At 37.0% G+C, this 27,078-nt stretch overlaps 1 protein-coding gene across 6 annotated transcripts in view; it reads left to right on the forward strand.

Moving 5' to 3' along the window:
• Positions 1-27,078, forward strand: part of Lrch2 (leucine rich repeats and calponin homology domain containing 2) — a 104,030-nt gene that overhangs the window by 39,825 nt on the left and 37,127 nt on the right. For all 6 annotated transcript variants that reach the window (XM_057759737.1, XM_057759738.1, XM_057759739.1 and 3 more), the window contains exons 4-11: positions 6,348-6,453; positions 6,533-6,669; positions 15,154-15,287; positions 18,664-18,751; positions 19,050-19,161; positions 19,351-19,448; positions 19,546-19,604; positions 25,251-25,358. In XM_057759737.1, coding sequence (XP_057615720.1) covers positions 6,348-6,453; positions 6,533-6,669; positions 15,154-15,287; positions 18,664-18,751; positions 19,050-19,161; positions 19,351-19,448; positions 19,546-19,604; positions 25,251-25,358 — 842 coding nt within the window. The remainder of the gene's footprint in view (positions 1-6,347; positions 6,454-6,532; positions 6,670-15,153; positions 15,288-18,663; positions 18,752-19,049; positions 19,162-19,350; positions 19,449-19,545; positions 19,605-25,250; positions 25,359-27,078) is intronic.

A 27,078-nucleotide genomic window follows, 5' to 3' on the forward strand; every position in this document is an offset into this window, starting at 1 on the left:
GACCAGAAGTTTTATTTTTAAGCTTATTTATGATTTTATAATGGGAACATATTCTAGCAATGTACAATATCAGAAATGTCAAGATTTTGTCTATTTGCTAAGGAATCACTTCATGTCCAGTTTCTCTTTGTGCTTTAGAGCCATAGAAGTTTGGGGTTAGAAAAGATCTTAGGAATGATCAAGGACAGTCACTTCTGAATGTAGGAAACTAATATATCTACCTGTGTATTTCCAAAATAGAAAGTTCTCTGAGCATATTTGAGCCTACCCTATTCTCTTTTTTAGAATTCTATTGGCTCATAATTTCTATTATTTTCAATCAAAATAATGCCCCTCTGGCTTTATCTATTGACCTTGGCCATTCCGTGAAGAAATGTACAACTTCTCATCCCTCAAATCCTTGTTACCAACTGAAATTTTAAGGTCTGTTTTTGTAAGATGAAACATTCTTATTACCTTTATTTGTTTCAATGACTTTCTTTTTTGTGTATTCCAGTTATTTAAATCAAACTATGTTGATTTATTAATGTGATTAAGCATTAGAATTTGAGGACCAAATAATAACACAGTTTGTGTAATTTTCTTTTAAATCATATTTTTTCACTTCTTTGAAATTTTTTTACAATATATCTTAGTAATATTCATCACTTCTCCCAACTTCCCCCTGACACCCACAAATATACCTGGATTCCCTACCTAATGAGCATTGTTTCATCTTAAAAAATATTAAAAACCCATCCAGTTCAATGGGTGGTGCATATATTCTTGGATGAGTGGTCTTCCCCTGGAGCACAGTTGACCAACCACTCTTTAAAATAAATAAGAAAGACCCCCAAAAGCATTTAGTAAATATACTAAAATAAGTAAGTTTCAGTATAAAAGAAATGAAAAACTTCAGAAATATATATACAATAAAAGTGACTATAATTAGCTAACTCTATGGAAATTTTCAGCTAAACATTAATATAAATGCATTAATTTTTAATGTTAGAATAACACATAGATACACAACATGAAAGGTCTAGAAAAATAGTGGATGCTAAAAATTTCTCAACTTTAATAAAATAGTATAGAGCATGTTTCTAATAATAGCCTTCTGCATTAATGTATACTCTCGATTTAATTCCATGATATTTATAATGCCAGAAGCTTGGTTTCCTTTAACTTTTCACATTGGCTCATCAATAGTTAAGGTATTTTAAATATAGTATCTGTCTGAAAAAAATTTGATATTGGTAATACATTATGAGGCTTAAATTTCTGTCTTTCCCCTCTAAGAAAAAATGGCATACATATGATATGGGAGTCTCCTCTGTGTGCTGTGATTTCCATTAATGAATAAAGAAACTGCTTGGGACCTATAGTAAGGCAGAACTTGGGTAGGCAGGGAAAGCTGGACTGAATGCTGGGAGAAGGAAGGGCAGAGTCAGAGAGACACCATGGAGCAGACGGAAATAGACATGCTGAAACTTTGCTGGTAGGCCACGACCTCATGGTGATACATAGATTAATAGAAATGGAATAAATTGATATAAGAGTTAGCCAATAAGAAGCTACAGCTAATGGGCCAAGCAGTGTTTTATTTAATATAGTATCTGTGAGATTATTACAACATACATATGCGTTTCTTTATGAAAAAGTAAGTGGTGTTTGTGGTTTCTACTAATAATTTTTGTCTCATTTGTTGTATAATATATATGATGAAATTATGAAGGATTTCATTAATAACCAGTAGTCTATAAACAATGTTATGAAACAGCCATATAAATTTGTCATGCAACAGGGTGAACAAAATTCATAGTACACTTTCTTTTTTATTGTATTTTTTAAAAAGAGAAAATAAACTATCTTTTTTTTCCTTTTACAACCAATACCAGTCCCCTCTTATCCCCCTCCTTCTATTCCCTCCACCTATTCCCCTACCCCACTCCCATCCACTCCTCAGAGAGGGGAAGGCACATTGCTTTGGGGATGGTACAAGGCACTCCCTACTGTATCTAGGCTGAGCACGGTATCCATCCAAAGAGAATACATTTCCCAAAAAGCCAGTACAAACAGTAGGGTTAAGTCCTGGTGCCACTGCCAGTGGCCCCAAAGTCTTCTCTAGCTATGCAGCTGTCACCCACATTCAGAGGTACTAGTTTGTTCCCATGCTGGTTCCTTTCCTGACCAGCTAGAGTTGGTGAGTTCCCATTAGCTCAGGTGAACTGTTTCACTGGGTGTCCCCATCATGGTCTTGATCTCTTTGCTCATTTTCTAGTTCCTCCCACTCTTTGGGATTTTGGGAGCTCAGCCCAGTCCTCCACTGTGGGTCTCTGCCTCTGTTTTCATCAGTTGCTGGATGAAGGTTCTGTTGTGAGATTTAAGATATTTATTAATCTAACAACAGGGCGAGGCCAGTTCAGGTACTCTCTCCTCAATTGCTTAGGGTCTTAGATAGGTTCATCCTTGTGGATTACTGGGAATTTCTCTAGTGCCAGGTTTCTTGCTAGGCCCATAATGGCTCTTTTAATCAAGATATCTCTTTCCTTGCTCTCATATTTGTCCTTTCTACTTCTAAACTATTCCATTCCCTCAAGTTCACTCCCCCTCCCCTTCTCCCATCCCCTTTCCCTTTCACCCTCCCTTCTCCTCCCAGACCATTCTCCCAATTTGTCAGGTGTTCTTGTCTGTTTTCAATTTCCAGGTGGATCTATATATGTTTTTCTTTGGTTTTACCTCATTACTTAGCTTCTCTAGGATCATGAACTATAGGCTCAATGTCCTTTGTTTAGAGCTAGTATCCTCTTATGAATGAGTACGTACCATACTCATCCTTTTGGGTCTGGGTTACCTCACTCAGGATACTGTTTTCTAGTTTCATCCATTTTTATGCAAAATTAATGACATTGTTTTTTTACCACTGAGTATTATTCTAATGTGTAGATGTGCCACATTTATCCATTCTTTAGTTGAGGGGCATCTAGGTTGTTTCCAGGTTCTGACTATTACAAATAATGCTGCTATGAACTTAGTTGAACAAATGCCTTTGTAGTATGATTATCTTTTGGATATATGTGCAAGAGTGGTACTGCTGGGTCCTGGGGTAGATTGATTCCCAATTATCTGAGAAACCACTATACTGATTTCCAAAGTGATTGTACAAGTTTGCATTCTCACCAGCAATCGATGAGTGTTCCCCTTACTCCGCATCCTCTCCAGCTTAAGGTATCATTGGTACTTTTGATTTTAGCCATTCTGACAGATGTAAGATGTTATTTCAGAGATGTTTTGATTTGCATTCCCCTGATGGCTAAGAATGTTGAACATTTCCTTAAGTATCTTTTGGCCACTTGATATTCTTCTGTTGAGAATTCTCTGTTTAGTTCTATACCTGATTTTTTAATTGGGTTATTTATTATTTTAATGTCTAATTTCTTGAGCTCTTCATATATTTTAGAGATCAGTCCTTTGTCTGATGTGGAGTTGGTGAAGATCTTTTCCCATTCAATAAGCTGCCTTTTTGTCTTATTGACTGTGTCCTTTGCTTTATAGAAGCTTCTCAGTTTCAGGAGGTCCCATTTATTTATTGTTTCTCTCAGTGTCGATGCTACTGGTGTTATATTTAGGAAGTGGTCTCCTATGCTCATGCATTGAAGACTACTTCCCAATTTCTCCTCTATCAGGTTCAGTGTGGTTAAATTTTTATTGAGGTCTTTAATTCATTTGGACTTGAGTTTCGTTCATGATGATAGATATGGATCTATTTTCATTTTTCTACATGCTAACATCCAGTTATGCCAGCACCATTTGTTGAAGATGCTTTCTTTTTTCCACTGTATAATTTTAGCTTCTTTGTCAAAATCAGGTGTTCATAGGTGTGTGAATTTATATATGAATCTTTGATTTGATTCCATATATGAATCTGTTTGTTTTTATGCTAATACCAAACTGTTTTCATTAATGTAGTTCGATAATGGAGCTTGATGTCAGTATTGTGATCCCTCTGGATGTTCCTTTATTGTACAGGACAGTTTTGGCTATCCTTGGTTTTTTGTTTTTCCATATGAAGTTGATTATTTTTCTTTCAAGGTCTGTGAAGTATTGTGTTGGGATTTGGATGGGGATTGCATTGAATCTATAGATTGCTTTTGATAGGATTGCCATTTTTATTCTGTTGATTCTACCTATCCAAGAGCATGGGAGATCTTTTCATTTTATAGTATTTTCTTCAATTTTTTTCTTCCAAGACCATGTTCTTGTCGAACAGGTCTTTCATAGTGCACTTTCACTCATTGAAGTTGAAGCAGTTCTTTTTGATATTTTTCTATTGTTAGAATTTCTTTAAGTGTTTTTATTATATTGCTTTTAGAGACATGTTTTTCTTTGTATCTTTGGAGCCTATTATGGAACTAGCTCTTGTAGACCAGGCTGACCTCAAACGCACAGAGATTTGTCTGCTTCTGCCTCCTAAGTTCTGGTTTTTAAAAGTGTGCACCACCATTGCCTGGTTTATTAAAAGGCTTTTAAAAGTTGACTACAATGGCTTAATTCTTTCACAGTTCATAGTTCTCTGCAGAAAGCTACTTTTGGACATCATGTAATCCAAGGATATTTTGAACAGTTCAATTATCTTTAGAAGTTAAAATCTCTCAGTGCAACTAAAATAAATCAGCACCTACACTCATATGTTCTGGAGGATACAGCTTAAAGTAAACTAGCATCATTTTCAATCACACCTTAACTAAGGGTAGGACTTCCTGTTCATTTCTCCTCTCCATGTGGTCATTTATCTTGCTTGAGTTTACACAGGTCTAGTGGACAGTGCCACATTTGCTGTGGATTCATATGTGCAACTTCCCTTCTATATTGGAAAACACTGTTTTCTTGTGGTCATCCTTAATTATCCTATATCATCTTCCACAATGTTCTCTCAGCCTTGGAAGGAGAGGGTGTGGTATACATGTTCCCTTTAGTACTAATCATTACACAACTACATATTCTCTGAACCCTTGATAGTTATAGGGATTTTTGTTTATACTCCACTGTGAACAGAAGCTTCTCTGATGAGGGATAAAAGTGTACTTATCTATGTGTATAATAATAAATTATAAGAAATCAATTTAATGCTGTGTCCATCTAGTAGTAGTTGGCTTTTCTCCTAGGGGCTATGGCTTGCCTAGCCACAAGTTACTGGTCTGATAATAGTGCCAGGTATGAGTTTCATCTTATGGAGGAAGCATTAAATTCTACCAAAATTTCATAGTTTACTCCAATGATGTTCATGCCACTATTGCACAATGGCAGGCCAGTTATTATGGTAGTCCACAGGGTTTATAGCTGGATACTGTTTATGCCTACTTTTTTCTTCTGGTAGCAAGCATAGTACCTTTTAGAACTATAAAAGCTAGCCAGTAGGAAGGAAGCTTCCAGGGGAGTACCAGCTTGATTCCTCCTTGTCCTGTGTCTCAAGTAGGTGCCATCTTCAGTAAAAGGTCTTACTGTCAGTGTTTGAGGGTAGTTAACAGCAATAGCAAGAGTCTGTAACATTTGTGGGTCTTTAGGCCCTCATTGTTCAAAATTTCTCAAAGACGTGGCCCATTCCCATTCCTGGCACTAGACATTTTATTTAATAATGTATTACATCTAATAGCGTTTTTGACCTATTATTGGGTGACTCCATTTTAACTCATTTTATATATGCGTGTGATTTTATCTATTTTTCAAAAAGTTTCTATAGTAGTAGGTTTCTATATGATCTCTTTCCCAAAAGGTCTTTAGACAAGTGGACTTTAAATCAGGGTTATATTCTTTTATAACCTTGAGAGACTTCAGATTCTTATTCCTTTAGATATCTTTGAGTGGGATTTGGACTACATGCATATGTGCTTGTAACTGTTTCATATTCTTACTCTTTTGTAGAGAGTAATTTATTTAAACTTACCATGACTATGGATCCTGGTTCTCTAATTCACATCTTGATGTTCCTGATTTTATTTAGGTTTTTATTTTCCTAAATAATGTGAAATGATCTATGGTAGATGGTAGATTAAGTTGACTGTTGTTACCTACAGTGTTTTTTTATCTATGCTTGAACATTTGGCTCCTTCTAATTCCAATGGACAAAGTTGTTAATTTTGTTGAGAGTTTTGCTCATGTACTTACTAAATCTAATATCAAATTTTTTCATAGAATTCTTTATTGACTGTGGTATATTGACCTATGATCTAATTCAAATAAAGATCTGCCAGAAAAAAAAACATTATAATTAACTTTGCTAACAATTTATCCATATTCTTAAATTTTAAAATTGAAAGTATATTTGTATTTCTTAATTTGATATTGTTTCACTTTCTTGTTTTCATTAGGATATTAGCTGCAATGAAATTCAGGTCCTTCCCCAACAAATGGGAAAATTACATTCACTTAAAGAGCTAAATATAAGAAGAAATAATCTCCATGTTTTGCCAGATGGTAAGATATTCACTATTTCTACTTACTTGAGTAAAAGAGTAACCATACAGTCTTTAATTTAATTCTCATTTCTGAACAGAATTAGGAGATCTTCCCTTAGTGAAGTTGGATTTCTCCTGTAATAAAGTGACTGAAATTCCTGTTTGCTATAGGAAGCTACACCATTTACAAGTAATAATTTTGGATAACAATCCATTGCAAGTACCGCCAGCACAGGTTTGTAATAAGCATATGATGTTTCTTTCTTTTCAGTTTTATCATGATTTTATTTTTATTAAATTTAAATACAGTATCTTTGTTTTTTTTATTTTCTTTTTTTTTATTCTTTTTTACTTAAAATTTCCAACTGCTCCCCGTTTCCCATTTCCCTCCCCCTCCTCCCACATATTGCCCCCTCCCCCCGCTCCCCTCCCCCTATCCCCACTCCACTTCTCCTCCCCCTAGTCCACTCCCCCTCCCTCTCGATACTGAAGAGCAGTCCAAATTCCCTGCTCTACAGGAAGACCAAGGTCCTCCCACTTCTATCTAGGTCCAGGAAGGTGAGCATCCAAACAGGCTACGCTCCCACAAAGCCAGTTCATGTATTAGGATCGAAACCTAGTGCCATTGTCCTTGGCTTCTCATCAGCCTTCATTGTCCGCCTTGTTCAGAGAGTCCAGTTTCAACCCATGCTTATTCAGTCCCAGTCCAGCTGGCCTTGGAGAGCTCCCAATAGATCAGTTCCACTGTCACAGTGGGTGGGTGCACGCCTCGTGGTCCTGATTTCCTTGCTCATGTTGTCCCTCCTTCTGCTCCTCATTTGGACCTTAAGAGGTCAGACAGTTGATCCAAATTGGGTCTCTGTCTCTCTCTCGATCCATCGCCAGATGAAAGTTCCTGTGCCATTCTCCTTGGCCTCTCGTCAGCTCTCATTGTCCACCACATTCAGAGTCCGGTTTTATCCCATGTTTTTTTCAGTAGCAGTCCAGCTGGCCTTGGTGAGCTCCCATTAGATCGGCCCCCCTGTCTCAGTGGTTGGGTGCACCCCTCATGGTCCTGACTTCCTTGTTCATGTTCTCTCTCCTTCTGCTCCTCATTATAACCTTGGGAGCTCAGTTAAATACAGTATCTTATGAGTTAATTTTATCTTTTACGTAGGAGTATCTAGAGTTTTTCTATGAACTGACATTTGATATTTTTGTTTTGTTTTATGGTGGTCTCATACTTTTATGCTGGTCTCAAACTTTCTTTGTGGTGGATGGATATGAATTTTATTTTATTTTATTTTATTTTACTTTATTTTTTTTGAGACAAGGTTTCTCTGTGTTGTTCTGGATATCCTTGAACTCATTCTGTAGATAAGACTGTCCTACAACTCAGAGATCCACCTGCCTCTGCCTTCCAAATACTGGGATTAAATCTGTGTGTTACCACCGCCCGACAAGATGGCTATGAATTTTGATCCTCCTCCTATCTTTACCTATCAAATAATGAACTTGGAAAACTGCGGCACCATGGCCTGCTAGAAACCTTTTTATTTTATTTTAATAATAGTTTCAGTGTAGGTTATAGACAAGCGTTTGGAAAACCTAGAATCCCCCTTTTCTCTGTGTGTATTTACAATTTCGACTGTGTTATTTTAAAAAGAAAGATTCCGAACTCTCTCAGGTATACATTTGCTTGGTACTTATTGAACTATTGGTACAGTGGGTATTGAGATGTGGGTTGGAATTAGAGTTCCTCTAGGAAAATTTCATGATGGGTATTAAGATGGGCTGTCTGCAGGACCAAGAGTGCTTTGCCTGAGGAAAGATAGTTCACAAAAAGAAGACTAGCTACATATCCTCTCCAGTATATTTTTGCTGCTGAGATAGAATTATGACATATAAAAAGATACAAGTGGAAAACATTGATTTTGTATTTTAATATAATGAGTAATAAAGCCCCAAGGAATCTTCCACTAAAACAATAAAGAATAATCTAAGATATAAATTCAACAGATCACAGAGAATTCACTAAATGCAGACAGCAGGATTTTGTTGTTGTTGTTGTTTTGTTTTGTTTTGGAATTTCGAGACAGGGTTTCTCCGTAGCTTTTGGTTCCTGTCCTGGAACTAGCTCTTCTAGACCAGGCTGGCCTCGAACTCACATAGATCCACCTGCCTCTGCCTCCCGAGTGCTGGGATTATAGGCGTGTGCCACCACCGCCTGACAAATATTTATTTATTTATTATGTATACAATGTTCTGTCTGTGTGTATGTCTGCAGGCCAGAAGAGGTCACCAGACCTCATTACAGATGGTTGTGTGCCACCATGTGGTTGCCAGGAATTGAACTCAGGTCCTTTGGAAGAGCAGGCAATGCTCTTAACAACTGAGCCATCTCTCCAGCCACTCGGATTTTGAAAACTGTACTAACTCCAAGCTTTGGTCCCTGGCATGTGAAGAAGTGCCTTTTTTCTTTCAACAATGATATACTACATTCATTACAAAGGGAATAAATATTTTACTTTTATATATTTATTTAGATTTAAAGCATTTTATATAATGTGTCTTGGTTATATTCACATTCACCCTCCACTCTTCTCTCTTCATCCTCCATGATCCACTTATTCCCCATCATGTCTTTCTTTTTTTTGCTTTTTATCAGAAGAAACTTTCTCCCAGCAGCTGTCTGGGTCTTCTTTCCCTTACAACCTCTTATTACCCTCTTCTGTGATGTTTCTGAGCCTTAAACATACCAGCTATGCTGCACATGTGTCTGTTAGGGCTAGACATCCAATGTTCAGATGATCTCTGCATTTTGACTAGTTGTGGCTTTCTTTTTCCCTTCATTTTTATTGTAAATATTTTTTTTTTTTTTTTTTTTTGGTTTTTCGAGTCAGGGTTTCTCTGTGGTTTTGGAGCCTGTCCTGGAACTAGCTCTTGTAGACCAGGCTGGTCTCGAACTCACAGAGATCCGCCTGCCTCTGCCTCCCAAGTGCTGGGATTAAAGGCATGCGCCACCACTGCCTGGCTTATTGTAAATATTTTTATACAATATATTCTAGTGGTTCTTCTGCCCGCAACTCCCAGATCCTCCCCACCCCTTCACACACTCAAATCCACATCCTTTCTTGCTCTTGCTTATTAAAAAACAAACAGGCATCTAAAGAAATAATGAAATGTTAAAATAAAAATAAACAAACGTGAATAGGACCAAACAAGCAAGCAAACAAACGGAAAAGAGTCAAAGAAAAAGCACAAGAAACACACATATATATGTAGAGACTTGCATACACATACAGAAATACCCTATAAACACAAAATCAGAAACCATAATATATAAGCAAAGGACAACTTCTGGGTTAGGGATCAGGGCTTGTGTCCACTTCCCTCTCAATGCTGAGACATCTGGCTTAGACATGTGCAGGCCCTGTGCATGCCGCCATATTCTCTCTGAGTTCACATGTGTACTGGTCCTGTCGTGTTTAGAAAGCCTTATTTCCTTGGTGTCCTCCATCAACTCCGGCTTTTATAATATCCTCCTCTCTTTCACAGGATTCCCTGCAGTTGTGGCTTTTTTTCTAAATGATCTCTATCAACTGCAAAAGGAAGCTCTCTAATGAGGGTGGGAGCTACACTTATTTGTGGCTATAAGGACAAATGTTGGTTTGTAATGCAGTAGACATTATACTGACTTAGGTAACTTCTCCTCTACCTTCCATGGGCTCCTCAGTCATGGGCAATTGGCTAAGTTTACAGTACCAATCAAGAATTCCCTGCATTGAATGAGTCTTAAGCCATGTGAAGTGACTGTTGATTACTCCAAAGATATTAGTGCCATTATTGCACTTTTAGTATTCTGCCGTACTGTTCAATGTTATTGTTCATTGTGTTACAACTGTATAGGGCTATTGTTTGTTCTGATATGTTGGTAGCTTGCATGTATGATTCCTTCTGAAACTACAATTACTAGAGGTCACTGAAGAGGCTTCCAGTTCAGTTCTAGATGTATTCCTTCAAATCCTGCGTGTAAAGTATGTTCTGTCTTCAGCAATTGAATCTTACCTTCTTTTTCTGTAAGGCACCAAGAGCACTAACTATAGTATATATTGTTTGGGGGGGTCCTTTTGATAGCCCTAATCAGAAATTTAAAAGGAAGTTTACCATGCCTGACACCAGGTTTTTGTTACATAGTCAATACTTTTGGGGGCGATAATTGTCACCCCTATTTGTGTAACTTTAATTAACCCTCAACACTCTTAAATATATTCCCTAGTCCATGTAATATAAAAAAAAGTTTTTTTCACAAGAATCTGAGGAGCTTGTTAAAATCTTACATTCTTTTCTAATGATGTATCTGTATGAAGCCAGATATTCTTTATATATTCCTAACAGAAACACAGTGACAGCCTGAAAAAAAAATAGTGAGTGTCGTGGTCATCCCAGCACCTGATGGGGTGAGGCAGGAGTATCAGCAGTTCAAACATAGGGAGACTGAGGCCAGCTTCAGTTATATGGAACTGTCTCAGGGGTTATCTTGAATAAGTCATTTAATTCGGTGCATTGTTTTCTTTCTTTTTTGGTGGGGGGTTGAAGGCTACTATGTCTGACTCCAGAATCTATGCTCTTTAATTGCTATACTGTACTGTGTTTTGAAAAGACAGGGAAATAAGGTTAAGTGAATTGATGGGGAATTCAACAAATGATGTTAGTCAAACTAGACAGCAACGCGTAAAAAAAAAAAAAAAAAAAAAAAAAAAAAAAAAAAAAAAAAAAAAAAAAAAAAAAAAACTAGATTCTCATCTCTTATCCTGCACAAAACTTAACTTCAAATGGACCAACGATTTCAACGTCGGACCTTATACCTTGAAGTGCATAGGAGAAAAGGTAAGGAACATCCTTGGGCACATTTGTCACAAGAAAGGTCTTTAGGAATGGAACTCCAATAATGCATGACACTAAAACTGATAATATATGGGACCTCATTAAATTAAATCTTTTTCTGTATGGCAAAGGGTACCCATCACTTGAGTAGCGAGCCGTCATACAGAATGGGAAGAAAATCTTTCCAAGCCTTACCTCTATGAGAAGACCATCCTCTTAAAAACCAAACTTTAAAAGGACCCGAACATCATGAAAACAGCCAAATGAAATTGAGGCATGAAAGTAAACACAGAATTTTCAAAAGAAGAAATACAAATAGCTGACAAATAATTTAAGAAAGCTCAACATCCTCAACTATCAGGAAAATGGAAAATTAAAACTACTTGAGGTTTTAGCTTATTGAAGTCAGAATGACTAAAGTAAAACAAAAGAAAACAAAGCCTCAACAACAAATGACCACGAATGCCGGCAAGGATGTTGACAAAGAAAAACACACATCCACTGTAGTGCGAGTACATAATGATGCAACCACTATGAAAATTGGTGTGGTGCTTCCTCACAAAAGCTAGATATAGATCTGCTATATGGCTCAGCTATACCACTCCTGGGCATATTCCCAAAGGGCTTTGCATCCTACTATGGATACTTGGTGACCCATGTTCACCATTGCTTTAGTCAGGAAAGGAAAGCAGCCTAAATGTCCATCAAGCGATGAATGGATAATTCAAGTGTGATATATATACATAATGAAAATTCACCTATATTCTCATAAAAATGGAGCTGGAAATAATTATCCTTGCTGAGGTAGTCCAGATGCAGAAAAAGTAATGCCATGCATTTTCTCTCACATGTGAGTGTTAGCATTGCATTTTTAATGTGCATGTTCTAATAGTAATTCCCAAAGAAGTCAGGAAACTAGTAAGTGACCATAGGAAGATATTTTAAAGGAACAGGGATAAAAGATGGGCGGGATGAAAGAGCAAAGAAAAATTGTAGAATAAAGGTTAAATGGGGGTAAGAAATGGAAGGGTAGGTCTTTTCTCTAGTGTGTGTTTTTGTCTTCTTTGGAAAACATCTGTTAGTTGTAGGAGTGTAAATTTATACGTGGGTCTTTTGTTGATCAACATGTCTGTTTCTATGCAAGTACAATGCTATTTTATTATTATAACTCTGTGCTGTAATTTGAAATCGGGGATGGTGATTGCTAGCACTGTTTTCATTGTGAAGTATTGCTTTGGCTATCCTTGCTTTTTTGTTTTTGACATGATTACTTTTTAATAGTGCTTTATCTCTTTTTAAGAATTCTCTCTGTGTGTTTTTTATGTGTGTGTATTGTGTGTGCAGCCATTTGTGCATGCATGTGTGGGGCTATGCTCATACCACAGTACATGTGTGGAGCTCAGAGGACAATCTCATGAGTTAGTCCTTCCACCTTGTTTGTAAAAGGATCACTTCTTCTGTCTCTGCATATACTAGGCTAGCTCCTTGCCAGGTTTAAGGGGTTTTCTTGTTTCCATATTCTACCATGCTGTATGAGTGTTGGGGTTAGAGACTTGTGCTACTCTATATGGCTTTTTATGTGGATTTTAGGGATTCAGACTTAGGCCCTCATGTTTTTGTGGCAAGTGCCCAGCAAATCATCTCTTCAGCCAGCATCCCTTCTTCTATGTGGTGTTTACCTCTTAACATTGGCTTTCTCTATGACCAGTAGAAATATTTTCTCAGGGTGTTTTCCTGGTTGAACTTCATTCTAGCTGGCTTGTGATTGTTATGGTTTTTAAATCAGGTTTATTCTCTATAGTTTAATGTTACTTTTATTTTAGTTTTTCTTCACATTTTACATCAATTTTTTTCTGCTCTTGGTGAAATTACATATATTATTTTTTCTTTTCTCATTAATCCACTGGAATGGTGTATTCGTTTTCTAATATAGGTATCAATTATGACATATTTGTGAAGGATTATCAATATTTTATAGTATTCAGAAGTTTGTACATTTTACTTTTAACAAGAAAATGTGAGTGAACTATAAAAAATAGGGGCTAGAGATCTGATGGCTCACCAGTTAAGAGTAGTTTCTGCTCTTCCAGACGACTCAGAAAAAATTTTAGTTTCCAGTATGTGAATACTGACTCCAGTTGTAGCACCTCCCAAAGCCTCTTCTGGATTCTATGGTCATCAGGCACACATGTGGCACATTTACATGCACACAGGCAAACACACATATACATAAAGCAAAAATAAATAAATCCTTTAAAAATTAAATGGTTTATTTAAAGAGAAATATACAGAGGGATTGCACAGTTCTAAGCAAGATGGGGTCCCAGCACTGAGAGGGGAAGTGGATACAAGCCCTCATCCCTAACCAGGATAATATCTCCAATTTACAGCTGCTTGTAAAGGGTGAATTAGTTTTCTCCCTGAGTATACCAACCATACTTAAGGACAGGCCACATGCCCAACAGTGGATGACCAGAAACAAAATGAACTTAATGCTATTTTTGAAGATCATTGTGGGAGGGGGCCTTGTTTTGTTTCACGATGCTTTTCCTGGGCCCTATTTATTATCTTACAGATCTTTTGTTAATATATAATGCTGTCCAATTTTGTTTTTATGGCTTTTCTGTGTGTGTGAATGAATATGTGTATCTCAGTGTCTGTATGTGTTTCTGAGTATTTTCTTTGGCTCTTTTTTGCTTATTTCTTTTGTTCTATTTAGGTTTGTTATTATTTTATTTTATCTTATAATAAATAATTATTAATAATAATGATTAGATAGATAGATAGATAGATAGATAGATAGATAGATAGATAGAGTGTGAATTTGGGTGGGTGTGGAAGTGAGGAGAATCTGGGAGAGTTAGCAGAGGGGAAAGCATAATCAGAAGATATTGTGTAAAAAAATCCATCTTCAGTTAAAAAAAAGAAAATACCCTTATTCTTAACAAAGAAAAATAAAAAATATACAAAATATTTTCTGATAAAATTATTATAGATTTTCTTAATTTTTACATACTAATTCCAATTCCCCCTCCTTTCCCCGCTCCCCCATTTTCCATCCTCCTCCCCCATCTGTTCCTCAGAGACTGTAAGGGAGTAAATAAATTCTGTTGTATCGCCACATTGAGGCAGGACCAAGACCCTCCCTCTCATGTCTAGACTGAGCAAGGTTTCTCTTCATAGGAAGTGGGTTCCAAAAAGTCAGATCGTTCATTAGGGATTGCTACTGATTCTGCTGCCAGAGGCCCCACAAACTGCCTATACCACCAGCTTTCAGGGGACTAGATTGGTCTTATGTAGGTTTCCTGGTTGTCTGTCTGGAGTCAGTGAGCTCCTACAACTAACCACTCTGCATCTGCATCTCTGCATCTTCTTCCACTTGTGACTGAATGGAGAGATGGCTCAGCTGTTAAAGTCTTAGCTCACAACCATAAAAGATAAAAGATTTTTATTTGTTATCATTATTGTCACATTTTCCTTCCTTTCACCACACATATAATTCAGTAAAATATACAAACTACCAAGGTTGTGATATCTCAGCCTATTTTGAGATCATTTCAACATACAAATAACTTGATAGTGTTCTTTTATATTTGCAATTAGAAAGCAGAGAGATGGCTCAGCAGTTAAGTGCACTCTTTATTCTTGAAGGGGATCTGAATTTGTTTCCCAGCACTCACATTGTGGTTTATAATCACCTGGAACTTCGATTCCAGGGAATCACATATCTTTTTCTGGCCTCTGCCATATGGCAAGCACAAGGTGCACATACATACAAGCAAAACACTCATACACATAAATAAATATTTCTATTTGGAGTTATTACTAAATGTACTTCATTTTTTGGTTACAGATATGCTTAAAGGGTAAAGTACATATATTTAAGTACTTAAATATACAAGCATGTTGTAGAATGGATAAGAAACCAGATTCCCTGGATCTTCCATCACTGAGTAAAAGAATGCCTTCTCAGCCCCTCACAGACAGGTAACATAAACAGTCTTATTTCACCTGATGTTTTTCCTCTGTTCGAAAAGACGTTTATCTCTCTGGGGTATGCAGAATGAATCTAGTCTGATTACACTAGTGTTTAAAAAATGTATTTGGCTGACCATCATTGGTTATTGAATAACTTCTGGGATACCGAACTAAATGTGAGATTTTTTCCCCAGATAGCATTATTTTAGCACAGAAAATGTATATGTTTGACAGAATAGGTAAAAACATTGATTTCCTGACTGTGACAACTGGTAGCTTAATCATTGCTTTAATACTTGCAACTAGCAGGTAGAATTTGACTTTGAGCTGAAGTTGATGCAAGCAGAAGATATTTTGGAGGTGCATTTCTTTCTTTTCCTAATGTTTTTTTTTTCTGATGTTGAGTATTCAATCTAAACAAGCACTCTATCACTGACCTACAACCTCAGCCCTTTGTGTGTGTGTATTCTTTTTCTTTTTGCAGTGCTGGGAGTTGAATGCAGAGCCTGTTGTATATTAGACCAGTGTTCTACCATTAAACTATAACTCTATCTCCAGGGCAAAAGTAACATATCATTGATATTCTTTGATTGTGCTGTCCTCTATAACATTTTGATATGGCAGATATGTTATTCTTTTTGATTCATAACTTCAAGATGTAGATTGGTCTGAAAGACTTTTGAAAGTAAAATTTTATCCAGAAATATATATAAAAAAAACTTGGAATGGAGTAATACTACAGAAAGGGAATCTCTGACCACCTAAATATTTAAAGGTTTGTCATTGATTTATATGATAAATTTTAGACTGTTTTGGATGTGATTGTAGTAATATTATTAAGAGTGAAGTCTTGAGTTCCCAAATAGGATTTTCTCACAATTATTTCTTCTCCTTTCATAAAATATTTGCATATTGTATTTATTTCCTAAAGTGTATTTTGTTTGATAGTAGTAGCAGAATATCATTAAAATTCTATTAAAGTTAGAATTAATATCCAGGGTAATATCTACTAGTATGCTTTATTTTTTTGCAAGTGAGATTAGTAATGGTGTTCATTTTTTTCTCCAATCATTTTTGTTATACATAGCTGCTGAATGCCTACTGTTAGATTCAGGGCATATTTTGTTGAAAGCAGTACATGTTTGTTTTGGCAACTATTCGAACTCATAGTCTAGGTGGAACAAGGAACCATATAAATAAATGTTCAGTCCACTTTGTACTGCTATAAAAGAATACCTGAAACCATGTAATTTTAAATAATGAAAATTTTTATGGCTCATAGTTTTGAAAACTGATTAAGTCCAAAATAGGCAGGGCACATTCAGTGAGGGCCCAATTATTGCACCACAGCATGTCAAAAGGTGACAGTTTTAAAAAAAAGAAAGTAAGAGATGTGAACAGGGTGTCAGATTACTCCCGTAACAACTCTATTTCCCAGACAAAACTAACTCCTACAATAGAGGTTAATCTCTTCAAAGACTAAATTTTTATGACCCAAATTCCTACCAGACTTCACATGACAATGCATTTGTATTGGGAATTAAGTTTACAACACATTTAGATCATAACATTCACATACACAAACACTTGTACACAGATGTATGCTTATGCACACACACACACAGAAAGTCACACATGATGGCTGGCATATGATAGTACATTTTACCATTTTTTTAAATTTTTCATGGTTCTTAAGCTACATGCAATCAGCAGAAACCATACTTTATTTTTGAATTTTCATCATTTCCAGGGATTTTAATATATAGTATGAGTATAACCTTGTGTTGATGGGCAGTGACAATGAGCTGTTGCTGGACCATAAGGGTAAACACATAATACTCTACAGTGGACTGTGTGTTGCTAAAGCATGATACTCAAAATGCATGGTAAATGAATTTTTATTTGAAATATTTTTTAACTTACAATTAGTTTATTGGAACATTTTAACATGTATTAAAATTTGAAATTATGACACACACTTTGACAGACAAATATTTCTCATCATATTCCAAGACTTTGGTTAAGGAATATCTATTTGGGACGTTGAAGACTTTTAGCATTTTGTTTTTCTATTTTTGAGAAAAGTTCTCACTGTGGAGTTCTGTCTGGCCTGGAATTCATTATATAGACCAGTACAGTCTGATACCTCTGAGGAGCCTCCCTGTCTATGTTTTCAGGTACAGGCTTGTGCCATCAGGCCTGCAACCAAGCATTACGGGGAGGTGGAGTTTTAATTTAAGAAATAAACTAAGAAAATCCAGTTGTATGAACAGTGGGGATGGGGTGGGGAGAATGTCAGGAAGATTGTCAAGTGCTGGAGGCACATACCTGTAACTCCAGAACTAAGGAGGCTGAAGCAGGAGGATGGAAACTTTCAGGTAAGCTTGGGCTACATCATAGCAAGTTTCAGGCAGCTAGGGTTAAGGTGATGACAAAAAAGAAAGAAAGAGGAAAATGACCCAGGTCCAGAAAGCCCTTGGGGAATTTTAACATAGCGCTAAAATCAAGGGCTGTTCAGGCTTAGGTGAAATCTAGGGACCATATTTACATTAACATTTACAAACTATATAGGTAAATTGCTCTTGTTTGCCTGCCTATAAAATAGAAAAACACCAACCATTTTTGTTAGAACTTTACATAAAGTATATTTGACATTGTCTTTAAAACACTAAGCTCAGTACTTGCTACATACTAGGTAGTTATTGCACAGTGTGCAATAAATACTTTGCTATCTGGGTGGCATAATCTGCAAGTTAAAAACTTTTAAGGACAGCTCTAGTCTCACACAAAACAGTTCTATATTCAACACTTTGCAGACAGTGTGTATGTGTGTGTTCCCTTTTCTTAATTATGAAGTAAACTAGTGTTTGTTCGTCTTCACCCTGGAAGTGATAATGGAAAGAAGCAATTGTCTACAACAGAAGTGAATCTTTTCTCTTGTTGGGTGGTTTCCCACTTCATGGAGCTTTGAAATGGAGGCACTTGTACACATTCAGCATTATACACATTATTTATATAACTAACACATTTTAACAGTCAACAAGAGAGAAATTGTGTGAAGTTATAAAATGCCAAAAGCACTGAGTAAATGTCTTTATCAAAATGATTTTCTGGCAGGGCAGTCCATTTTCCTCTCTTTCTATTTTCAGTCTCTCGGGAGAAATAATCTTACCAACTACTAAGTTATGGAGAACATAAAATAAAAAAAATACTGCTTAAATGTCATGAGTAAAATACATTGTAGGAAAATTTATGTTATTTCCTCCTTTAATTATTTTGGAGATCAAAAGTATGCATTTTGTGTAGCCTAGGGTGTTTTAACTCAAGTGTGCATTGTGGATTTAAGAGAAAATTCTAACTGCTCTGAGAATTTCTCTTTCTGTAGTATGGAAGATTTTTATCCAAATAAAAATCATGGCCCTGACTCTGGAATTGGAAGTGATAATGGAGAGAAACGATTGTCTACAACGGAAGTGAGTCTCTTCTGTTGCTGATCCATGCTGCTTTGCTATTTCTTAGAGCACCAAAAAAGAGGCACTTGACAATGTTGGCTTCTAAACATACATGAAACGTTAATTTTTGTTATATTTTCTGATTTTGAAAGGAGTGCCTATTAATTTTTAAAAGCAGTACATTCACATAACATAGATTTTTGGTTGGAAATATGGAGATGGAAATCAGATGTTTTGTAATTCCTGTTTAATTAAAGTAGCACAAACTTTGTCACGTGTTTCAAATATCTCATTTATACAGTATGCTTGTTCCTTTCAGCCATCAGATGATGATACAATCAGTCTTCACTCTCAAGTCTCAGAATCAAATAGAGAGCAAACGTCAAGAAATGAGAGTCATCTAATAGGAAGCAAGCCTGATTCACAGAAAGGTAATTCGTGTGATATCTGCTAGTTTTATTTCATGTATGCATGGCATATTAAAACTGAGATTTTTATTAAAATAGACTTTGAAAGTGTGCAGTATTTTATGATATATTTTATATTCACAGCTAAGCTTTGATCATGAGCATAAAGTATTAGAGTATTTATAATATTTCATAATATTAATCTAAACCTAGACCAGGAAGTATATGATTTTATTGATCCCAACACAGAAGATGTAGCAGTTCCTGAACAAGGAGATACACATATTGGATCATTTGTCTCTTTCCTTAAGGTAAACAAACCTGAACAAACATTAATAACATCCACTTCTTCCTGATCAGACAGAAGTATATCATGCAATTTAAAATGATAACTTTCCTTTTTATAAGGGGAAAGAAAAGTGCTCTGAAAAATCTCAGAAAATTGAAGAACCGGGAAATGAAAAAAAGTAAGTATGCAAAAATTTTCAAAATGTTTCTTATGAATTCTTGGACTTGTCATTATGTATTTCTACTTGAGAGCACTTGAAAGAATTTGTTTCATATGCCATGTTTTCCCCCATGTCATGTGTAGATAGTTAACTTTCTAGTACTTCTAATTCCTTAATTAAATTCATAATTCTAATAGACATTTGGTTCCCCCTGCAGTAGAATACTAATCGTGTGCATTATTTTGTTACCAAAGAGGACTGTGTCTTCATGAATATTATTTCATTTAAGTTCTTTAACAACCCTTTCATATAAATGTCATCAGCATCATTTTATCAATAAGGAAGATGAGACTTAGAGTTCTGAATCTCTGGAAGTTGGGCTTTGTGTCTCTTGATTTAACATACTTTCCATTTTGTTGCCTGGTTATGGAAATGATGAGCTAGATATTTTCATATTTTATTACAGTAATTGAGATTTTTATCTTTTATTTATATTTCATTTCACAAAATGATGGAGTCAGTCATCCCTTTAGGTTCTTTATAGCTTTACTAATCAGGATCAGCACTGTGTGATTTTCCAAGTTTCTCATTTAATCTTGGCTAAAGTCCTGCTTTGGGCAAAATTGACTCCATATCTATCCATATAGGAGGTGCAATTCACTGATTTTATATTACCTACTAAAAGGCTTTATATTATATATATAAAGGCACATAGCTAGTGCCTACTAGCATCTGAACTGAATTTTCTCCCAGTTCCCTTAGTTTTCTCTGTACATTGTGCTTCCTTCAAGTGACTTTATTGATAATTATGTTTAGTGCCAGGGATTGACTCAAGGTTTTATGCCTGCTAAATGCATATTTTCTAAACTACACACTTGAAACTTTATTTGGTAATTTTATAAGCAATTGTTAATTTATTATTTCTACTACCCAATGAGGTAGTACATTGCTTTGTCTTGTAGTCTTTTTTTTTTTAATGTGGAGGATTGACTGTAGAGCCTTCACCATGCTAGACAAGTGCTCTATCACTGAGCTATAGCCTAAGTCCTACTTTTTAAATTAATGAATTTTTAGACAATTTGACAAATGTAAACAAGGCATAGTTGTCATTCTCATCCCCCTTCTCACTACAATCCCTGTTATTCCCACTTCCCACATATCTTTCCTTCATGTTGTTCATGTCGTTTTATTTTGTTTGGGGGCCCACTGAGATTAACCAGGCCTGTCTCTGTCAACCATTGATTTAAAAATAGCTGTTGGAGTTTCCTGGCTCAGCAGTGGATACACACCTTGACACAGTGGTTCACCCTCTCCCAATAGTTCAGAAGGAATGGGTAGAACTCCATGAGTTCCCCATTTCCTTGACTTATTGTTAGTAGGTCCTGTCTCTCTTTTTTTTTTCTGTTACCAGTAATCTTTTTTTTTTAATTGAAAAAAAAAATTTTCTGCCTCCTCCCCGCCTCCTCCCTCTCCAGTCCGAAGAGTAGTCAGGGTTCCCTGCTCTGTGGAAAGTCCAAGGTCCTCCCCCCTCCATCCAGGTCTAGGAAGGTGAACATCCAAACTGTCTAGGCTCCCACAAAGCCAGAACATGAAGTAGGATCAAAACCCTGTGCCATTGTCCTTGGCCTCTCATCAGCTCTCGTTGTCCGCCATGTTCAGAGAGTCCGGTTTTATCCCTTGCTTTTTCAGTCACAGTCCAGCTGGCCTTGGTGAGCTCCCAATAGATCAGCCCCACTGTCTCAGTGGGTGGGTGCACCCCTCGTAGTCCTGACTTCCTTGCTCATGTTCTCCCTCCTTCTGTTCCTCATTAGAACCTTGGGAACTCAGTCAGGTGCTCCAGTGTGGGTCTCTGTCTCTATCTCCATCCATCGCTAGATGAAGGTTCTATGGTGATATGTAAGATATTCATCAATATGGCTATAGGATAGGGTCATTTCAGGTTCCCTATCCTCAGCTGCCCAAGGAACTAACTGGGGACATTGCCCTGGGCACCCGGTAGCCACTCCAGGTTCAAGTGTCTTGCCAACCCTTAGGTGGCTCCCTTAACTAAGATATGTGCTTCCCTGCTCCCCTATCCAACCTTCCTTTATCCCCAATCATCCCATTTCCCCAAGTTCCCCCCATCCTCTCCTTGACACTTTTCTCTCCCTATCTCCCCTTACCCCCATCCCACCCCACCCCCAAGATTCCAATTCTTTGCCCGGCAATCTTGTCTACTTCCCATAGCCAGGAGGATAACTATATGTTTTTACTTGGGTTCACCCTCTTATTTAGCTTCTTTAGGATCACAAATTATAGACTCACTGGCCCCTATCCATGGCTAGAAAGCAATTATGAGTGAGTACATCCCATGCTCTTCTTTTTGGGTCTGGGTTACCTCACTCAGGATAGTATTTTCTATTTCCATCTATTTCTATGCAAAATTCGAGAAGTCATTGTTTTTACCGCAGAGTAGTACTCTAATGTGTATATATTCCAAGAGTGGTATTGCTGGGTCCAGGGGTATGTTGATCCCAATTTTTCCGAGAAACTGCCACACTGATTTCCAAAGTGGTTGCACAAGTTTGCATTCCCACCAGCAATGGATGAGGGTCACAACCTCTCCAGCAAAGGCTATCCTTGCTGTTTTTGATTTTAGCCATTCTGACAGGTGTAAGATGATAACTCAAACTTGTTTTGATTTGCATTTCTCTGATCGCTAAGGAGGTTGAGCATGACCTTAAGTATCTTTTGGCCATTTGAACTTCTTCTGGTGAGAATTCTCTGTTCAGTTCAGTGCCCCATTTTATAAATGGGTTAATTATCATTTTAACGTCTAGTTTCTTGAGTTCTTTATATATTTTGGAGATCAGACCTTTGTCTGTTGCGGGGTTGGTGAAGATCTTCTCCCAGTCAGTAGGGTGCCTTTTTGTCCTAGTGACAGTGTCCTTTGCTTTACAGAAGCTTCAATGTTGCCCTTAATGTCTGTGCTGCTGGGGTTATACATAGGAAGCGATCTCCTGTGCCCATATGTTGTAGGGTGCTTCCCATTTTCGCTTCTATCAGGTTCAGTGTGTTCAGATTGATATTGAGATCTTTGATCCATTTGGACTTGAGTTTTGTGCATGGTGATAGATATGGGTCTATTTTCATTCTTCTACAGGTTGACAACCAGTTGTGCCAGCACCATTTGTTGAAGATGCTTTCTTTCTTCCATTGTATACTTTTAGCTTTTTTATGGAAAATGAGGTGTTCATAGGTTTGTGGGTTAAAATCCGGGTCTTCTATATGGTTCCATTGGTTGACTTGTCTTGGCCCAAATGAAGCTAACTATGTGTTTTACAAAGTAACTTTTGGAGTTTTACATTGTCTAGAGAAGTTGTTCCCAAATTGTAGGTCATGACCCCTTGGACAAATCTCTATCTCCATAATTAGTCACATTTTCATACATAACAATACCAAAATTATAATTGTGAAGTAACAGCAAAAATAATTTTATGAATGAAGGGGTCACAACAACATGAGAAACTGTATTAAAATGTCACAGCATTAAGAAGACTGACAACCAGTGATCCAGAGAGTGATATTTCACAGCCCTTCATCCAACATTTTGGCTCTTATTTTCCTCTACATCTTCTATGATATTCTTTTTTTTTGTTTTGTTTTGTTTTTCAGTTCTAATTTTTTTTTACTTTTTAATTACTTAAAAAATACCAATCCAACCAGGCGATGGTGGCGCACGCCTTTAATCCTAGCACTCGGGGGCAGAGGCAGGCGGATCTCTGTGAGTTCGAGACCAGCCTAGTCTACAGAGCTAGTTCCAGGACAGGCTCCAAAGCCACAGAGAAACCCTGTCTCGAAAAACCAAAAAAAAAAAAAAAATACCAATCCAAATTCCCACTCCCTCTGCTCCTCCCAGTCCCCTCCTTCTCCCTCCACAGACCCTCCCCCTTCCAACCCTAAGGGAGTGCCATGCACCCCACCCTGTGGAAAGTCCAAGGCCCTCCCTACTATGTCTAGGTTGAACAAGCTTTACATCCAATGAGAATAGGATCCCATGAAGCCTGTATATGCAAGTAGAGACACATCCCAGTGTCACTATCAGTGGCCCCTCAGTCTGCCCCAGCTGTCAACCCCCTTCAGAGGGGTTTCGTTGTTCCCATGCAAGTTCACTCCCAGTCCAGTTGGAGTTGGTGATCTACTGTTAGCTCAAGCAAACTGTCTCAGTGGATGACCCCTTCATGGTCTTGTATTCCTTGCTCATACTCTCACTCCCTCCACTCTTCAACTGGATCTTGAGAGTTCAGTTTAGTGCTCTGATGTGGTTCATTGCCTCTGTTCCCCGTCTGTTGTTGAACGAAGGTTCTATGGTGATATTTAAGATAATCATCAGTCTGACTACAGGGTAAAATCAGTTCAGACACCCTATCCTCTATTGCTTAGTGTCTCAGCTGGGTTTATCCCTGTGGGTTCTTGGGCATTTTTCTAGAGCCAAGATTCTTGCTAACTCCGTAATGGCTCCCTCAATCAAGATAGCTCTTTCCTTGCTCTCATATTTGTCCTTCCTCCTCTCGACCATCCCATTCCCTCAAGTTCTTCTCAACCACTCTCCTCCCTCACCCTCCACCCCTGCTCCCAAATAGAGCCTTAGAAGTGGTGATAAAAATGCCTTGTTTTTACCTACAGCCCTCTTTTTTACTTTGTATTTTGGATAGGGTTTGCTACATTGCCAAGGTTAGCCTTGAACTCATTCTGTAGCCTGGAGCTGCCTTGAATTTGTGATTGTCTAGCCTTAGGCTCCAATGTAGCTGAGATTACAGGCCTGTGGCACCATTTTGCTGTACTCTTCAGATTCCATTTTTCTATTAATTTCTTACTTCATCAAATGAGAATGCAATATTGTTATTGCCATTATTGTTATTTATGGTTCTTGTTATTGAATGAAGTGCTTTTAATACCAAATAGTTACAATTTCAAGAATAACTTACTTTTAATTTAGTTTTTTATGTTAAAATGATTTATTTTAGCACTTTCTGGAAATTTTTAAACTCTCATTTGAACCTGATTAACATTCCCCCTATTTAAACTATTTTATTTGTTTTATATAGAGATCTTAAAAACCAAAACAAGTAAACTTTAGAAACAGTGTCGCAAAATGAAATTTTTTTTTTTTTTTTTTTGGTTTTTCGAGACAGGGTCTCTCTGTAGCTTTGGTGCCTGTCCCGGAACTAGCTCTTGTAGACCAGGCTGGCCTCGAACTCCCTGAGATCTGCCTGCTTCTGCCTCCCGAGTGCTGGGATTAAAGGCGTGCGCCACCACCGCCCGGTTGCAAAATGAAAATTTTTGATATTGGTTTTTCTTTATTTCTAAAAATTAGCTATCTGGAATTTTGAAGTCCTTTATATACCCAAAGCAAGCTACCTTTATCTTTAACTTGTGACTATTATATATTTCAAAAAAATTTAAAATGGTCTATACTTCAATATCACTTGTTAGCTGTAGTTATATTGAGTTGAGAATGTGGTTGTATTTTCTTAAATATTCCTTATTTTCTACTTTAGTATTTTAAATATAAAGGCTTAAAAATTTTTGCTCACATGGTATTAAAACTAACAACAGTTTCCATATCTAGATGTTGACAAAGAATAGTTCGCTTTACTTTTGGAATCACTGTGTCTGTTTCAGACTTGACAAAGAACAGTTACTTCAGGAGGAAGACGATGATGATTTGAAAGAAGTAACTGATTTGAAGAAGATAGCTGCTCAGTTATTGAAGCAAGAACAGAAGAACAGGTATTCTTTTTAGTAATAAGATTTGAACAGGCAAATATTATTATCAGTGAAAGATTATCAACTTAAGGAAATGAAGCTGCAAGTAACCAATAGGGACCTTTAAATATAGAAATATATGTAGCCAAGAGGTTGACTGCTGAAAGCCAGTGGGAAATACTTAGAAAAGAAATATGAGATTGAATATATAACTAATAGAATGTTCACAATTTGGCTCTATCTATTTTTGTGGTATTGGTGATCAAACTCTGGGCGTCATCCATGCTAGGCAAGATCTCTGCTCTTGCACTGCACACTCGCCTTAGTTAATGTACTTACAATTTTTATGTCTGTGATAAATCATAGTAATTGATTTGCTCGACTATATTCATTTTTAGCTCACAGTAGCATTGTTTGCAGTATAAGCACTTCTTTGTGAGTATGTACTATACTGGTAAAGTTTATTAGATTTTTATCAGATTACATATTATTTGGGATATGCAGTTTCTCCAGAATTGAAGTGAATTATATAATTGGTTCTTAAATCAGTGTGACAATTTGAGTATCTCAACTTTACAATTAATTAATTCTTGGGCGAACAACTTTTCCCCTCTTTGGTTCAGCTTTTTCCAAGTGCATGTCTTTGTCAACAAGCAAGGCATTGCATGAGCATGAAAATAGAATCTAGTTAAGTCCATTTAAACATTTTTTGTGTGTAGTGTAAAAATGTGTTCACAGACATGTGTGCACCAATGGAGGTCGGAGGGACACATCAGGTATCTTTCCTCAGTTGCTTTCCACATAGCATTTTGAGACACAGTCTCCCACTAAACCTAGAACTCACTGATTGACTAGAGTCGTTGACTGTTGAGTCTTGAGGAACCACCACCCTCACCAGGTTGGACATACAGATGCATGCAGCCATCCCTGGATTGTTTACAGGTGCTGAAAATCTAAATGCATAGCAGGCACTTTGACTACTGAGCTCAAAGCCCAGTTTTAGTAGATGAAATGGACCATGTGCTACTATCTATATTTACTGAGAATCTTGCATTTGTAGTTTTGAAATAGACTGAAGTTTTTGTTTCTTTTTCATGAGAAAATTAGTAGGATAATTTTGGTATATTTGGGATGAATAATTAGTATTTCATTTTACTTATTCAAAATAAATATTTGTGGTTAACATGGTTACTATGTCTTGAGAAGATTTGATATTGGCATTTGTTTTAAAAATATCATTAAAACCTAGCATCTGGCAACTGGATTGATGGATGGTTCAGGGGTTAGGACCACATTTTTCTTTTCTAGAAGACTGTTTTTTTTTCCCCAGGACTCAAGGTGGGTGGCTCCTGTAATTCTACCTCCAGGGTATCCAACACCTTTTTCTGGCTTCCACATAACCCACAAATATGTGGCATACACTCACATATACACATATATATTCTTTAAAAAATGCATTGTATCTGGATATGGTGGTGCATGCCCATAATCCCGGATCTTAGGAGGCTGAGGGTCACAAGAAGGTAGTCAGTCTGGGCTGTATAAAACTGTGTCTCATAATACAAAGCCAACCCTGAAAAGTTCTCACAAGCGAGTGCTGACTGCATAACTCAGTAATGGAACTCTTGCCCAGCCTATATGGGGTCCGGGTTACATTTCCCGGGTTACATTTTGTTACATACAAACAAAATGCAGACAGTGCTGTTGAGATGACTCAGTGCATAAAGGTGCTTGCAGACAAGCC

Source organism: Chionomys nivalis, chromosome X (genome assembly GCF_950005125.1).
Source record: "Chionomys nivalis chromosome X, mChiNiv1.1, whole genome shotgun sequence".
In the NCBI taxonomy this organism is placed as follows: domain Eukaryota; kingdom Metazoa; phylum Chordata; class Mammalia; order Rodentia; family Cricetidae; genus Chionomys; species Chionomys nivalis.